Here is a 15,726-nt window from a genome sequence, read left to right as displayed (position 1 = left end):
TCTTGAAAAGGCACAAACAACCACGAGTACATATTTCAAATTGTTGCACCTCTCCATGTGGATGAAATCTAGCTGCAAAACCTCGAACGGATACGTCGGAGGCGCAAAATGACCAGCTGGAGTTGGAGTTCCCTTGCCAGGATTGTACATCAGACAAACCATACAATTTTTGACCACATTCTCTGCACACTTAGGAATTCCAGCATTTTGCCATACTGGAGCCAACAACTTACAAATCCCTTTCGTACTGATATGAGCCATTCCATGCGCCATTGTAACCACTGCCAGCACGTACGCATCGGGTAACAACCATCGCTGATGCTCTGACAACTCAACCCAACAACCATTCGAATCCAATTTACCCGTACTCTCTCTCCATACACTCAACTCTTTCTCTGTATCTTCAGCTTGAATTGACTTCACACTTTCTATCGTATCTTCACACATTCCTCTATCCGGAACCCATCTCGCCGGACCCGCAACATACATTCGACTCATCACATCCCTTGCCGTTTCTTTCGCAACTTCATCTGCAAACGCATTACCACGACCAACGTCATCGGTAACCTTCTTATGTGCACTGCATTTCACGATCGCAACTTGCAACGGCAAAGTAAGTGACTCAAGAAGCTCATTTACCAACTGACCATGCTGAATATTAGCTCCTTGCGAAGTCAGAAACCCACGCTCTTTCCACAATCGTCCAAAACTATGAGCCACACCAAACGCATACTGGCTATCAGTATACACAGTCACTCGTTTCCCTTTTGACAACACACACACTCTTGTCAATGCAATCAGCTCTGCTGCTTGAGCTGAGTTATGTGGGATACGTGTAGCTTCAACAATCGTATGCAAAGTCGTAACAGCATATGCCGCAGTCGTATCACCATTCGGGAGCTTGAAGCACGAACCATCTACCCATAAGGTACCATCACACTTTGAAAGAGGAGTGTCACTAAGGTCTATTCTCCCTTTCGTTTCCTCCTCTGTCCTAAGAAAACAATCATGCTGTTCAGAAACATCTGTCTCCACTGAAATCGGCAACAACGTAGCTGGATTCAACGTGTTGCATCTCTTTATATGCACATGACTCGCTAAGAGTGTCAACTCATAACCTGACAATCGAGCACTAGTTAAGTGCTGTGTCTTGGTCCAGTTTAACAAGGTATCCACTGCATGTGGAACCATCACAATCAACCTATTATCCATCACCAAGCCAGCAGACTGTCGAATAGAAACAGCCGCTGTAGCTCTCAAAAAACTTGGCAACGCTTTAGCTACCGGATCCAAAGTCGACGAGAAATACGCACATGGATGTTGCTTATCGCCGAACTGTTGTGTCAAAACTGACAATGCACATCCCTCTCTCTCGTGGACATAGAGTGTGAAAGGCTTACTGTAGTCGGGGGTACCCAACACAGGAGCCGAACACAACGCATCACGCAATTCTGAAAAACTCTTCCGGCATTCGTCAGTCCAAGGAATAGGATTCGGAGTATCCTTAACAGTAAGAGCTATCAAAGGTTTCGCAAGAAGCGAAAATTTTGGAATCCACTGTCTACAATACGACGTAATACCCAGGAAAGCACGCACTTCTCTCTGTGTGATTGGCACACTCATTTTCGCAATCGCATGAATTCTTTCTGGGGTCAATCTTCTTCCCTCCTTCGATAAGAGATGACCTAAGTAGGACACTTCTTGTCGACAATACTGCAGCATCGAAAGAAACACTTTATGATGGAAGTCAGACAAATGACGCAACAACGACAAAGTAGCTTCTTTACAAATCTCTTCATTGTCAGCAGCAACTAACAAATCGTCGACATACTGAACAAGAGCAGCACCATCAGGTACGGCAATCGTATCAAGCTGTGTTTTCAAAGCCTGACTATAGATTGATGGACTCTCACAATAGCCTTGAGGAGCGCGCTTGAACCGGAAGCTTCGACCTGCTAAAGAGAAGCCGAAAATATCTCTACTCAATCGGGATGCTGAAGAAAGCATTCTTCAAATCAATCACCGAAAACCAAGTGGCTGAAGCTGGAATCATGGTCAGTAAGGCATTAATATCTGGAACAACAGGAAATTGCGGAACTACAATCTTATTAACCTCGCGAAGATTGATCACGAACCATATATATAGGCGGTTGTGAAGAATCAGTATGTTTCAGAACAGGCAAAACCGGACTATTGCACACATTACCTCTCGTTTCTTCAATCACATCTTTCTCAATCAGGTCATAAATGATCGCTAGCAACGCTCTTTCACCATCACTAGAGATCCTATATTGGGGAATACGTGGCATTCGAACATTTGCTTTCAGCGTCACAACATATGGCGGTATCTCCAAAAGACCCACATCATTAGGACCAGTAGTCCAAAGAATATCAGGAAGAGAAGAGAATTCAGCCGGGAGTCGGTCTTTCGACAAATACATCGGAGAGATCACCTTCTTCCCCAATGTAAGCTGTACTCCAGAAGGAGAACCATACAACGTCTCATACAACCTTTTCAACAGATCCAATCCCAACAAGTTCTCACCACAACCTGTCGTCAGAATAAGGGGTGCTTCAAATTCACGAGGTCCAACAGAAAGAGACAAAGGACTAGAAATCGGGTTTCTAACTGGGGCGCCAGAAAAACCTACTGAAACATTCGTTAAGCCAGACAAAGGTGCGCCAGGGAGTCTAGAGTGCATAATAGAACTCTTTGCAGCACCAGTATCCAACAGAAAAGGCTCTGACACACCTGATGTAATCACTTCAACATAAGGTCCACTCTGATCTACTGGAACTGAAACAACTCCCTCTCTTTGTCTATGGCTGTCCTAGCAATCATTACCGTCCATATTCTCACCTTCGACATAGTAGTCGTCAGCATAGTACTGAGTCGTCCTACCAGATGCACCATTTTGCTGATCAAAACAATTCATTGAATTTTGTGGAGGAAAGGAACGCGCATTCTGGGGGAACACACCACATCCCCTACCTCTAGAAGCTTGCTGAACACCTCGACCTCTCACACCAGAAACACCATTTGTGCGCTGTAACAGAACCGGGCAACTATTTTTAAAATGGCCCTCTTCTTTACAATAGGCACACTGATTAGGGCCTATAGGAAAACGCGGTTGAGGAGGCTCAAACCTTTGCGAGTTTCTCTGAAACTGATGAGGCTGCTGATAATCACGTTGGCTACTACGAGGCGGATACGTTTGCTGCAAAAGAACCTTTGTTTTCAACTCTTTAGTCTTCTTGTCTGCTCTATCCTTCTCATCCTTATCCCTATTTTCGTAGTACTGTGCAGTAGCCAATATCTGTGCTGATGAGGAAACAGCCCAAAAACTCTCTGAATCCTTCAATTTAGTACACAACTCGGGAAGCAAATTATGCACAAACTTATCAACAAACAACCGTTGACCACCTTCCATACTCATGTCTTGACCACTATGGTCAATAAACGTCTCTTCAAACCTAGTGAAGAAATCAGACACACTTTCATCTTTCTTCTGCTTACACTCAGACAATTTGTCCCAGTTTACTCGCATAGCAGGCATTAAAGTCTTCATATAAGTAACGATCCTACCAGGAAGTTCTGCAACTAGAGGCTCAGGTTTAGCACCACCAACTTGTCGACCATCCGCAGCACCAATATTGACCCAGGTATCACCTAACTCTTGCGCATGATCCGTGTGACGAATCAATCCCCATAAAGGCTGCGGAACCACATTTCCAAACAACATGTCTTTATTAGCTAGATTCATAATACATGAGTCTGCAGTCTGTGATAATTCCTTATAATAACCTGCAGGATTTTTACGGGGGTCAGGCAAAGTCTGCTTAAGAGCCAAAAGTTCAGCTCGCTTCCACGGAACATGTACCCAAATACGTTGAAAATGGGCTGGCGCAGCTACAATACCAGCATTAACATCGGCCTGAACGGCCTCTTTCCACACCGGAGGAACCTCCCTCATTGAATATTGTCGCACTTTCCTCCTAACAGAAGGATCAGGCTCAAACAACGGCTGAGAAGGAGACTTACTCCTAAACGACAACAATGTCGCAACTGCTCTCTCAACATCGAGACCCACTATAGTTCCCTTCGCAAACTCGGACTGTACACGGAACAACTCAGACGGAGTGTGTCCCAAATCACCATCTTCCAATTCTGCACGAAGGAAAGTACACATTTCATCAAAAACATACCTCTGCTTCGGTGCTTCCCATTGACAGAAGACATCCATAACAGATTCTAAATCATATCTCAAAGTATTAGTAACCCATTTACGTGCCAAATGATCCAGTACTGTCCGCTCGTCGGGACCAGGCAATTGGCTACGTAATTGTTTACGCTCTGAAACAGGGGTCATACCTAGTGACCCAAAGAGAGGGGAAAGGAGACCAGTAACGGTATCAGTCATCCTCTGTCGAACAGAAGGAGAAGTTGACAGAAGGACAGGGGACAAGGCAGACTGAGAGGAAACCAATATAGGAGCGGGAGCAGAAGAAGTAGCAAGAACAGGAGACAAAGACGTAAGAATTGGAGACGGAGCAGGTAGCAAAGTCGGCGGCCCTTGAGAAGGCTGAGCCAGAGGAATAGGAGCCAACTGAAGAGGAGCTGGCGGCTGTGCAATAACAGGAGGCAAGGCAACCGGAGGTTGCGCAACTAAAGGTTGCGGAGGTGCTGTAGCACTCTGCACATAAGGGGGTGGCGACTTCAACAAATGGGACATCAAAGGATCCTTCTCAAGTTCCTTCGTCGCATCTTGCTGATGAGGTGGCAAAGCTGGATAACACTTATCAATCGCCATTTTACGTTGCCTGTGCAACTGCTCACTCGCTTGTTCTTCTTCATTATCTTTAAACTGTATAGCAGCCTGCATTATTGAAATACCCTTCTCTCTTTTATTTCTCTTCGCTAATTTAATTTCTTTCTGTTTGGCTTCCTTTCGCCAGAGGCGGAAAGAGTCAAACATCGCCGGCCGGGCTTTCTTCTTGAAGAGTTTAACTTCTAAATTATCTAAAATCTCCGTGTCATAACTACCATATTGGGGCCACTTTAGGACACCGTCCTTTCTAGTGTAGCGAATCCACACTTCATTATACTTGATGGGGCCCACGCCATGTTTCAAATAGAGCTCATAGGTTGGAGTTCCAATCGGAGGAACCGGACACGAATCCTCCAATCGGGAATCCCTATTACAACCACAACAAAATAACTTTCCAAGTCTGCTAAGACCAGGCATCTTCGCTCACTAGTCTAGCTTCAAACTTCAAGGGAATATCAAACACGATAGTCTCGTGAATACACGAGTCCCTCGGATTTGGAGCTTGCAAGTCCCAAATTAAAGATCCCAAGGGATACCCAAAAACTAAGGACTGGGAGACGCTCCACTCATACTTAACTGAGGTATCGATGACGTCGCCAGAAGACCCGTCTATCGTCTCGCTCTACAAATCATCAAAGGCTCCAAGACAGGGCGACAGTCTGGGCAGCAGTCCTTCGTTGCCGCCGGAAAGCGGGGAACCTCGCAGCAAAGACTTTCGGACCACGACGACATACAGGGGTCGATGAAGTGGCAGGCCTTCCTCCAGAATTTTCACACGAAGCTCCTCACGATCCTCAGGCTTGGACCGGTACCGCTGAAGTCGCCCCACGTTGGGCGCCAATTGAAGAACCGGGTTTTAGAACCCAGCGGCGCCAGGGGAAAAGCCCAAAGTCTCCGGGTCCACCTGTCTTAGAATACAGAGACACGGGGTACTTCTTGGTGACGTCAAAGATCAAATTTATTGGCTGCAGCCAGTAACCGAGATCCTAGAAGTACAACACGGTGTATGTTCTCAGGAGACTGCTCAACTTTACAAAGCAAGCCATCCCTTTTTATACAAAAAATTGTGCTTCAGGCAAACATTCCTTATTTACAGTTTGACCACTCACATGTTTTCATGACAAAAGCATTGCATGATGACAAGCCCATTTTTCAGTTTGTCCAGCCCAAAATTAATCATCAAACAAACCCATAATAAACATTCTTCTTTTGAACAAGTTGGACACAAACCCATAATAAAAGACCTCAACCCAATCGTAAATCGGCCATAAAAGAAGGAACAGACACAGATGAGAAGCAAGTTAGAAGGGTGTGTGCGTGTACCATAAACTCAGCAATGTCCTGCTCTTTGATCTCTATCTCGATCAGCTAAAGGGCAAGAACAGGTTTGGCAAGGTCAGCTTTCGGCAGCAGGGTCAGTTCACTTCAGGTCAAACAGGAGTCAGCACAAACTCAAGCTAAGGTGCACGTGTCCCAGGGACTTGTTCAGCCACAGTCATGGGCCTATGTGAGGGCAACCACAAAATGGCTGCCATGCACAAAATGGACCCAAGGGTTTCAGAACGAAACCGTCAAATACACAGTGAATCCATCACTGTAACATGACGGAAACACTCATGCTTGCTGAGCTCACTGTTTACAGTTCGCTGTTACCAAATTCGTAACAGAACCAAGACCATTATGACCCAGGGTCAGAATTCACGGAACCTCAATACGGTCTTACGTAGCTCCACAGGAAAAAGTTAAAACCTAATTCTCACGTTGTGTAATGCCTGTGCATATGCGCACATAGGATCTGAAATTCTATAGATGCATATGTATTACTACTAGCTCTGCCGGTATTAGATTGCCATGGTCTACTTGTCAATGGAACAGTCGGATATGCCCTCATCCACTGTGTAGAACGTACCTGTGTTGTACCAATTATTTGCACACGGGGGTTTTGCTTCATTAACACCCGGGCTCCCACTGGATCTGTCCTTTAGGGTTAAAAACGCCGGATTCCTCAGCAATAATCTAAAATTGCATAAAGAAGCAAATGTTAATACCTCTCTATTTAAAAATTACAAAAAAAAAAAAAAAAATATATATATATATATATACCGGCTAACTACTAGATCGCAATCTTAACTCCTAGCGCCCAATTGTATAATGCCTACCTGTTTCTTGTTCCTACGTCCGTAAGAGGCAAAATACCTCCAGCACTCGCCATCAAACTTTCGTGCCAGTTGACCTTGCTTTAAATATATAAGCGTGGACTGCCTCTTCTGGTTAGGTATATCTCGTTAGCACGGAACCACAATCAGTCCGGCCGCCATATCATACATATCCAATCCAAAAACGGGGCTAAAACGGCCGCCATCTTTGAAGTATGTTCTTTTGGAAAGTCTGAATGCAGTTTCTAGTCTGTAACCGTATACGATTGGGGCAAGTGAAGTTCAATCCCACAATCTTTATTTAGTATCGCAATACACAGCACTGTTTCAAGGCAAGAAATATAGAGCCCTAATTCAAAATCAACTGTACTCAAAATAAATGGACATTTATTGAAAGAACAACCGATCTTAAACATGCATGGCCATATCATATAGAACCTTTTTTTACTGCAAAGAAATATTTTCACTAAAAATCTATATATATATGTATGAGAGTTTTTGCATATGCATCTCCATCTGCATATTGGTTGCACTTGTCAGCAAAACCACATGTAATAGATAGAAGTGCATAGTCCAGAAGTCACTTAACAGAGATGATGAACTCGCTACTCCTAAATGTTCTAAAAATACCTTTGCACAACCATCTCTACCCTTACACTCCCTCCATTTTTGGGTCATCATTAGCTTCCATGTTATAGATAGAAGCACATAATCGAAACAGTTACCTTAACAGAGATAATACCAATCTCACCACTGTCAATTAAAAATGGGGGCAGATCAAGATTTTACATGGAACAGAGAAGTCATGAGAGTAGAGAATTATACTCTACATCCAACCCATTTTCTCCCATAGGAAATAGTACAGCTCTACTCTTATTCTATGTTGTCCCAAATAGGCGTTCCTACTCCTCCCTTGAGTTCAACCCCCTACATACAGAATTGAGATGCGAGATAAACCACTGTTTCTTTTGGACTGAATGTTTCCACCTCTCTTGCCAATTTTGACCTTTTCCAGAATATACCACCGGAAGTCATTCTCCCCATGACCATATTCTAGAAGATAAAAAAAAACTTAGCAAAACAGTCTTCAGCCTGTCTTCGAGCTAAAAGGTGTGATATTTTAGTATTGGATGATGTGTGTGTTTGCCTCACAGTTTTTATCTTTAGTGGGTGTTGTTGTGGACATAGGGATGCTGTTTTTCAAAAAAAGATGCTGTGGTCTGTTTACGTAAATGAATGGGCCAAAAATATTTATTGTACTTTCTCTGTTTTTCAGATCTTGTTTGTGGTTGGAATGTATTAATATTAATTAATATTTTCCTGAAGAAGGTGTTGGCCAAGATTTACTGGCCACCGAAACGCGTCGATGCTTTAAGAGGAATCCGTGTTAAATCTGTGGTGACAATTGTTTCGAATTAGAGCATTTTTAAAAATGAGCAATAGCTGTCACAATTGATCTGTCTACGATTCATTGGTTTTCCTTAGTAATAGGAATTAGTTTTTCCTTTTATGTTCCCAACTCTTTTATATACATTTTTCTGTATAATTTTTTCTGTATAATATATTTTTTCTGTACATTTATGTGTTTTATGTATAGATATGTGTTTTTTTAATGAAGATCACATCATTGGATAGACTGTGAATTATATGGTGTATTTTAACTATGAATAAATGTCTACTTTTCTAGATTTTTTTAGATTTCTCCTTTTTTTGCTGCATCCCTGGTGTCTATAGCCATTCCACGGTTGAGAAGGAATGTTGTGTAAAGTGTGTATTTGTCCAAAGAGGTTCTTTTGTGACTTTGATTATTTTGTAATGTACTTTGCTACTTTTAATAAAGGCATAAGCCTTCTTATTTATGTTGATTTCACCCTTTCTGCCATGTCTATCAACACTTTAGTTACTTACACCCACAACTCTACTACTCTTCGCCACCTCTCTCAATCGCAGTCTACTCCATTCTATGCCACTCCACTCCATGCCACTCAATGCTACGCCACTCTGCACAATGTCACTCCACACAGTGCCACTTTACACCACTCTACTCTATGCCCTTTTACTCCATGCCACTGTAGTCCATGCCACTCCATTCCACTCTACGTCACTCCAGTCCACTCTTTGCCACTCCAGTTCACTCTGTGCCACTCTGCTCAATCTAGGCCAGTCTACTCTGTTCTACTCCATGCAACTCTCCGCCACACCATTCCACTCTACTCCTCCCTAGCCACTCTACTCTGTACCACTGTATATTACACCTCTCTACTGCACTCCACTCAACTCCACCCCACTCTCTGCCATTCACTCTATCAGTCCCCCATAGCAATCTACTCCACGCAACTGTACTCTACACTACTCTGCACCACTCCATGCCACTCTTCCATTCTTCTCAACTTGACTCTACCTTATGCCACTCCATGCTACTCCACCTTAATGTATGCCACTCTACTCCTTTCTCCTCTACTCTACGCCGCCATGCTAGTCTAAGCCGCCACATGCCACTCGATATTACACAATGCCACTCAGCCACTCCACTCTCCACCTCTCCATTCCACTCTACGTGTCTCTAGCCACTCTACCCCACTGTATGCTACTCCACTCTACTGCACTCCATTCAACTCTCTAGGCCACTCCCTGTATGCCACTCCTCTCTATAGCAATCTACTCCATGCCACTCTACTTCTTCTTAACTTTTCTCTACCTTATGCCACTCTATGCTACTCCACCCTAGTGTATACCACCCTAAACCTTTTACTCTACTTCCCTTCTCTCCATGCTACTCTGCTACTTCACTCTATACTAATCTACTCCACTCTACAACACTCTCTGCCACTGTACTCCATTTCAATCTATGCCAATCCATGATACTCCACTCTACACCACTCTTCTCTGTTCCACTCTACTATATGCTATGCCATTCTGCGCCACTGCACTCTGTCACTCTACTCCATACTACTCTACACCACTCATGGCTACGGAACTCTACACCACTCGACTCTACTCTACACCACTCTAGGCCACTCCACTCAACTCTGTGCCACTCTATTATACGACACACGGCTCCACTCTGCAACACACTGCTCCACTGCACACAATGCCACGCCATGCCACTCCACTCTACGACACTCCATTCCGTTTTACGCCTCTCCTCTCCCCTCCACTCTTTACCAATCTACTCCACCTCACTCTAAACCACTCTACTCTATCCCACGCTACACTATGTTGCTCTACGCCACTCCACCCAGGTCTGTCACTCCACTCTATGCCACTCCACTTATTTTCATGCTACTCTACGCCACTCTGTTTCACTCTGTCAGTCTACTCTATTCCTATCCACCTTACTCTGCACCACTCTAATCTAAGCAATGCCATTCTACGTCACACCACTCCATGCAACTCTACTCCACTGCGCTACTCCACCCTACACTACTCCAGCCTACCCTACACTACTCCACCCTACACTATTCCACTATGCCTCTCCACTCTATGCCTCTCCACTCAATGCCTCTCCACCCTTTGCCTCTCCACCCTTTGCCTCTCCACCCTTTGCCTCTCCACTCTATGCCTCTCCACTCTATGCCTCTCCACTCTATGCCTCTCCACTCTATGCCTCTCCACTCTATGCCTCTCCACTCTATGCCTCTCCACTCTATGCCTCTCCACTCTATGCCTCTCCACTCTATGCCTCTCCACTCTATGCCTCTCCACTCTATGCCTCTCCACTCTATGCCTCTCCACTCTATGCCTCTCCACTCTATGCCTCTCCACTCTATGCCTCTCCACGCCATGCCTCTCCATGCCTCTCCACTCCATGCCTCTCCACTCTATGCCTCTCCACTCTATGCCACTCCACTCCACTCCACTCCACTCTACTCCTCTAGCTTTTAGCCATGCTGAACAGCTTCCACGCTGCTGTACAACATGGCTAAAAGACATCGGTAAAGCCAATAGTTCTTGTATAAGAGAGACCTAGTGGCGTTGCCAGTGCTTGTTTTAAAAAGTCTTTTCAGATCCAGATCGAAGTGCAGCCAGTTCCCGAACAAAACACTCATTAAGAATAAACTGCAAGTAATTTTACAGTTGATACCAAAGCAAATAAAATGATTACATTATTGCACAGACTCCTCAAGTGGATGTAGACGTGGTCTGCCAGTGTCTTGCTTAGTTTAGTGATATGAAAAGGACATGTAATATGTTTTATTTTTACTCAGGAGGGTTGCATACCTATTTTAAGTGATGGAGTCTAGAGTGTTACATTGACATGTCTCCTGCATAACATTTTCATATTATTTTGTCTGGTTGGGTAATGAAATACAGTAATTAGAAAAGTATTCTATTGCTAAAATTCTGCTGATATTTACTTATTTTGCAGCGGGAGCAAGAGAATGCTGTGGCCCGCCTTAAGAAGCAGCAGCAAGAACTGGAACAAATGAGGCTGCGTTATTTGGCTGCAGAGGAAAAGGAAGTGGTGAAAACAGAGAGGCAAGAACTATCAGAAATCCGAAACGAACTAAATAGGTAAAATATTTCTGCATTTGTATGGACTATTTTTAGGACTAATGATAATTGTGCCATTGCATGAACAGCATTCACTGAGTAAGAAAGTATGCCGTGTCACCAAGGGATTTGTTCTTCCTTTAAGAATCCACATTTTACACAATAATTTTCTTGGTTACCCCAAAATGAGTACAGTAACTGGAATTGAAGGAAAAAATTAGTTCGACAATGTATTTAAAAAAAAAAAGAAAAAAAGAATGCTATTGGAGAATACATTTTCCCTGTAACGACCCTAGGTCGCTTAGATAATTTCTCACCAGTTTCATGATTTCCCACCTCTTGTAGTTCAAACTTCTGAATATATTCCTCGAATGTTACTTTTTACTGGCATCTTAATCCACTCAGTGTAAAGGTGCGTCTTCCAGCCCTCTGCCACAGAAATTTTCAAATTTTACATCCCTTGCCTTGTTATCCACAGATAAAAATAAAAAAAAAATATATATATATATATTCACTGAAAAAACCATAGGTTTCAGGTCTTATATAGTTAGGAATTAGCATTTAAAAAACCTTTAAAATTCACTCAAAAAACTATAAGTTTTAGAGGTGTTATAGTGGGTCACACGGTGGGTTTTTAGATACTTTTATTGCATTCAAATATGATACTCTGTATTTTACAAAGACTGATGAAAGATTGTACTAGTGTATGAAAAGGTGTATGTGATTGTCAAGTGGATGATGTCATCAGTGATGTCATCAGTGATGTCATTTGAGATGTCATCAGTGATGTCACTGACCATGTCATGAATGATGTAATATGTGACATCATCAGCAGTGGATTGCGGGTGCGCGAAATATAGTTAGTACAACTAACTATATAGGAGCAATTTCAATGGTTTTGTATGAGTGAAATGTCCAGCTAACTAGAACACCTCTAAAACTTATAGTTTGTTGAGTGAATTTTTAAGGTTTTTTAAATGCTAATTCGTAACTATGTAAGACCTGAAACCTATGTTTTTTTTCAGTGAATATCAAAGGTTTTTTAAAATGCTAATTCGTAACTATATAAGGCCTGAAACCTATGGTTTTTTCAGTGAATTTCAAAGGTTTTTTATATGCTAATTCCTAACTATATAAGGCCTGAAACCTATGGTTTTTTCAGTGAATTTGCAAGGTTTTTTAAATGCTAATTCTATTAGCGGATAACGTTTAAATATGTTAAAATCCTTGTGGGACCACCTGAGCAGCCATAGGGGGTCAGGGTGTTTCTACCCGGCCCCCTTTTTGCATTCTCCACGTTTGTTTTTATGCTTCTTTTGTGCCTCAGTCTACCTAGCACAAGATGAATGCCAACACTTCCTGGTTAGAAGTGTTGACAGCCAATGAGCATGCTGCTTTCCTGTGAAAGGCATGCTGATTGGCTGCCACTGTCTATCAACACTCCAAACCAGGAAGTGTTGGCAGCCATCTTGTGCCTCGGTAGAACAAAGGCACCAGAAAGCAGTGAAACAAAGGTGCAAAACACGCAAAGGGGGCAGGGTAGAAGCACCCTGACCCACTAGACTTGCTCAGGGGGTCCCACAAGGCCCCCCCAGGCCCCCAAAAAATATATTTTTGGGGGAAAATGGCGGGGGTACGCACACCGTACAGAGTACAGCAAGCTTACTGTAAGCTTACTGTACTCTGTACGGTACGCGTACCGTGCACGTACCCCCGCGATTTTCCGAAAAAATATATATATATTTTTGGGCCTGGGGGTTCTTGTGGGACCCCCTGAGCAGGCCTGGGGGGTCAGGGTGCTTCTACCCTGCCCCCTTTTTGAGTTCTACACGTTTGTTTTTCTGCTTTCCTGTGCCTCAGTCTACCGAGGCACAAGATGGCTGCCAACAATTTCTGTTTTGGAGTGTTGACAGACAGTGGCAGCCAATCAGCATGCAGCTCATACTCTGGGAAGGTACAGAGTACAGTAAGCTTACAGTGCACTCACGGTGTGCCACCCATAGATATATAATTTGGGAAAATTCAATTTTCTCAACAACTACTGGAGCGATGTTCACCAAATATAAAAAAGGCACTACTGCATACCAGGCTCTACCATTTTGCCAAGTTTGCAGTAATTCCATTCAGCCATTCGGGCTGTAGCTGTGTCTAAAGGTCCTATTGAAAATTGCATTGGACTCAATTTCACATTCAATTTTCTCAAAAACTACTGGAGGGATTTACACCAAACATACAAAAGGCACTGCTGCATACCAGTCCCTACCATTTTGCCAAATCTGGTGTAATTCCGTTCAGCCGTTCGAGCTGTAGCCTTGTCAGAATGTCCCTATCAATCAATCAATCAATCATGCCATTTGTATAGCGCACTACTCACCCGGGAGGGTCTCAAGGCGCTTGGGTGGAGGGGTATGCTACTGCTCGAACAGCCAGGTCTTGAGTTGTTTCCTGAAGGCGAGATGGTCCTGGGTCAGCCGAAGGTGGATGGGGAGGGAGTTCCAAGTCTTGGCAGCCAGGTAAGAGAAGGATCTTCCTCCGGCGGTGGCTCTTCGGATGCGTGGTACGGCTACGCGGGCGAGGCTGGTGGACCGTAGCTGGCGGGTGGGCGTGTAGAAGGTCAGGCGGTCGTTGAGGTACTTGGGGCCCAGGTCGTGGAGAGACTTGTGTGCGTGGGTGAGGAGCCGGAACGTGATCCTCTTGTCGACGGGGAGCCAGTGCAGGTTCCTCAGGTGGCTGGAGATGTGGCTGCGTCGGGGGACATCCAGGATGAGTCGGGCGGAGGCGTTCTGGATGCGCTGGAGTCTTTTCTGTAGCTTGACTGTGGTTCCGGCGTAGAGGGCGTTTCCGTAGTCCAGTCGGCTGGTGACGAGTGCCTGGGTGACAGTCTTCCTGGTCTCGGTCGGGATCCAGCGGAAGATCTTGCGAAGCATACGCAGGGTGTTGAAGCACGATGAGGTGACGGCGTTGACTTGTCTGGTCATCGAGAGGGAGGGGTCCAGGATGAAGCCCAGGTTGCGTGCGTGGTCGGTTGGCTTGGTGCGGTGCCCAGGGCTGGGGGCCACCAGGAGTCGTCCCAGGCGGAGGGCGAAGATCCCAGGATGAGGACTTCCGTCTTGTCCGAGTTCAGTTTCAGGCGGCTGTCCTTCATCCACTCGGCGACGTCTTTCATCCCTTCGTGTAGGCAGGTTCTGGCGGTGTCGGGGTCTCTGGTGAGGGAGAGGATCAGCTGGGTGTCGTTGGCGTAAGAGATGATGTTGAGGTTGTGCTGGCGTGCGATGGCTGCGAGAGGTTTCATGTAGATGTTGAAGAGGGTGGGGCTGAGTGAAGATCCTTGCGGGACGCCGCAGATGACTTGGGTGGCCTCGGAGCGAAACGGGGGGAGGCGGACTCTTTGTGTACTTCCGGCGAGGAATGAAATGATCCACTCCAGTGCCTTCTCTTGGATACCGATGTTGCTGAGGCGCTGGACTAGGGTGCGGTGGCAGACCGTGTCGAACGCAGCGGAGAGGTCCAGGAGGATGAGGGCCACTGTTTCCCCCTTGTCGAGCAGGGTCCGGAAGTCGTCGGTGGCTGCGATGAGGGCGGTCTCGGTGCTGTGGTTGGCTCTGAAGCCGGACTGCGAGGGGTCGAGGGATCCGTTCGTCTCGAGGAAGGCGGTCAGCTGTCTGTTGACGATCTTCTCGATGACTTTAGCAGGAAAAGGGAGGAGCGAGATGGGGCGGAAGTTTTTGAGATCGGTGGGGTCCGCTGTAGGTTTCTTCAGTAGGGCGCTGATCTCGGCGTGCTTCCAGCTCTCCGGGAAGGTGGCGGTGTTGAAGGAGGCGTTGATGATGTTCCGGAGTTGGGGTGCGATGGTCGAGTCGGCCTTGTTGAAGACGTGGTGTGGGCAGGGGTCGGTCGGTGATCCGGAGTGGATGGTGTTCATCGTGCGGGCTGTGTCTTCGGTGGTCACCATGGTCCAGGTGCGAAGGGTGGCGGTGGGGGGCATTGGTTCGACGGTTGGGTGCGTGGGTGGGGCGCCGAAGCTGTTGTGGATGTCGGCGATCTTGCGGTGGAAGAACGAGGCGAGGGAGTCGCAGAGGTCTTGTGACGGAGTGATGTCGTTGGTGCCGGTGCTGAGGTTGGAGAACTCCTTGACGATAGTGAAGAGCTCTTTGCTGTCGTGGGCGTTGTTGTCCAGTCGTTCCTTCAGGGATTTCTTCTTGGTGGTGCGGATGAGCTGGTGGTGCTTGCGGGTAGCGTGTTTGAGG

At 45.5% G+C, this 15,726-nt stretch overlaps 1 protein-coding gene across 1 annotated transcript in view; it reads left to right on the top strand.

Moving 5' to 3' along the window:
• CEP120 (centrosomal protein 120) overlaps window positions 1–15,726 on the top strand; it is a 337,501-nt gene that overhangs the window by 274,024 nt on the left and 47,751 nt on the right. Inside the window, exon 19 of the mRNA XM_078675575.1 lies at window positions 11,355–11,500. Within this exon, the coding sequence (XP_078531701.1) occupies window positions 11,355–11,500 (146 nt within the window). The remainder of the gene's footprint in view (window positions 1–11,354; window positions 11,501–15,726) is intronic.

The sequence above is a fragment of the Lissotriton helveticus genome, chromosome 2_1, assembly GCF_964261635.1.
Source record: "Lissotriton helveticus chromosome 2_1, aLisHel1.1, whole genome shotgun sequence".
Taxonomy (NCBI): domain Eukaryota; kingdom Metazoa; phylum Chordata; class Amphibia; order Caudata; family Salamandridae; genus Lissotriton; species Lissotriton helveticus.
This window is presented reverse-complemented; position numbering and strand designations above follow the sequence as displayed.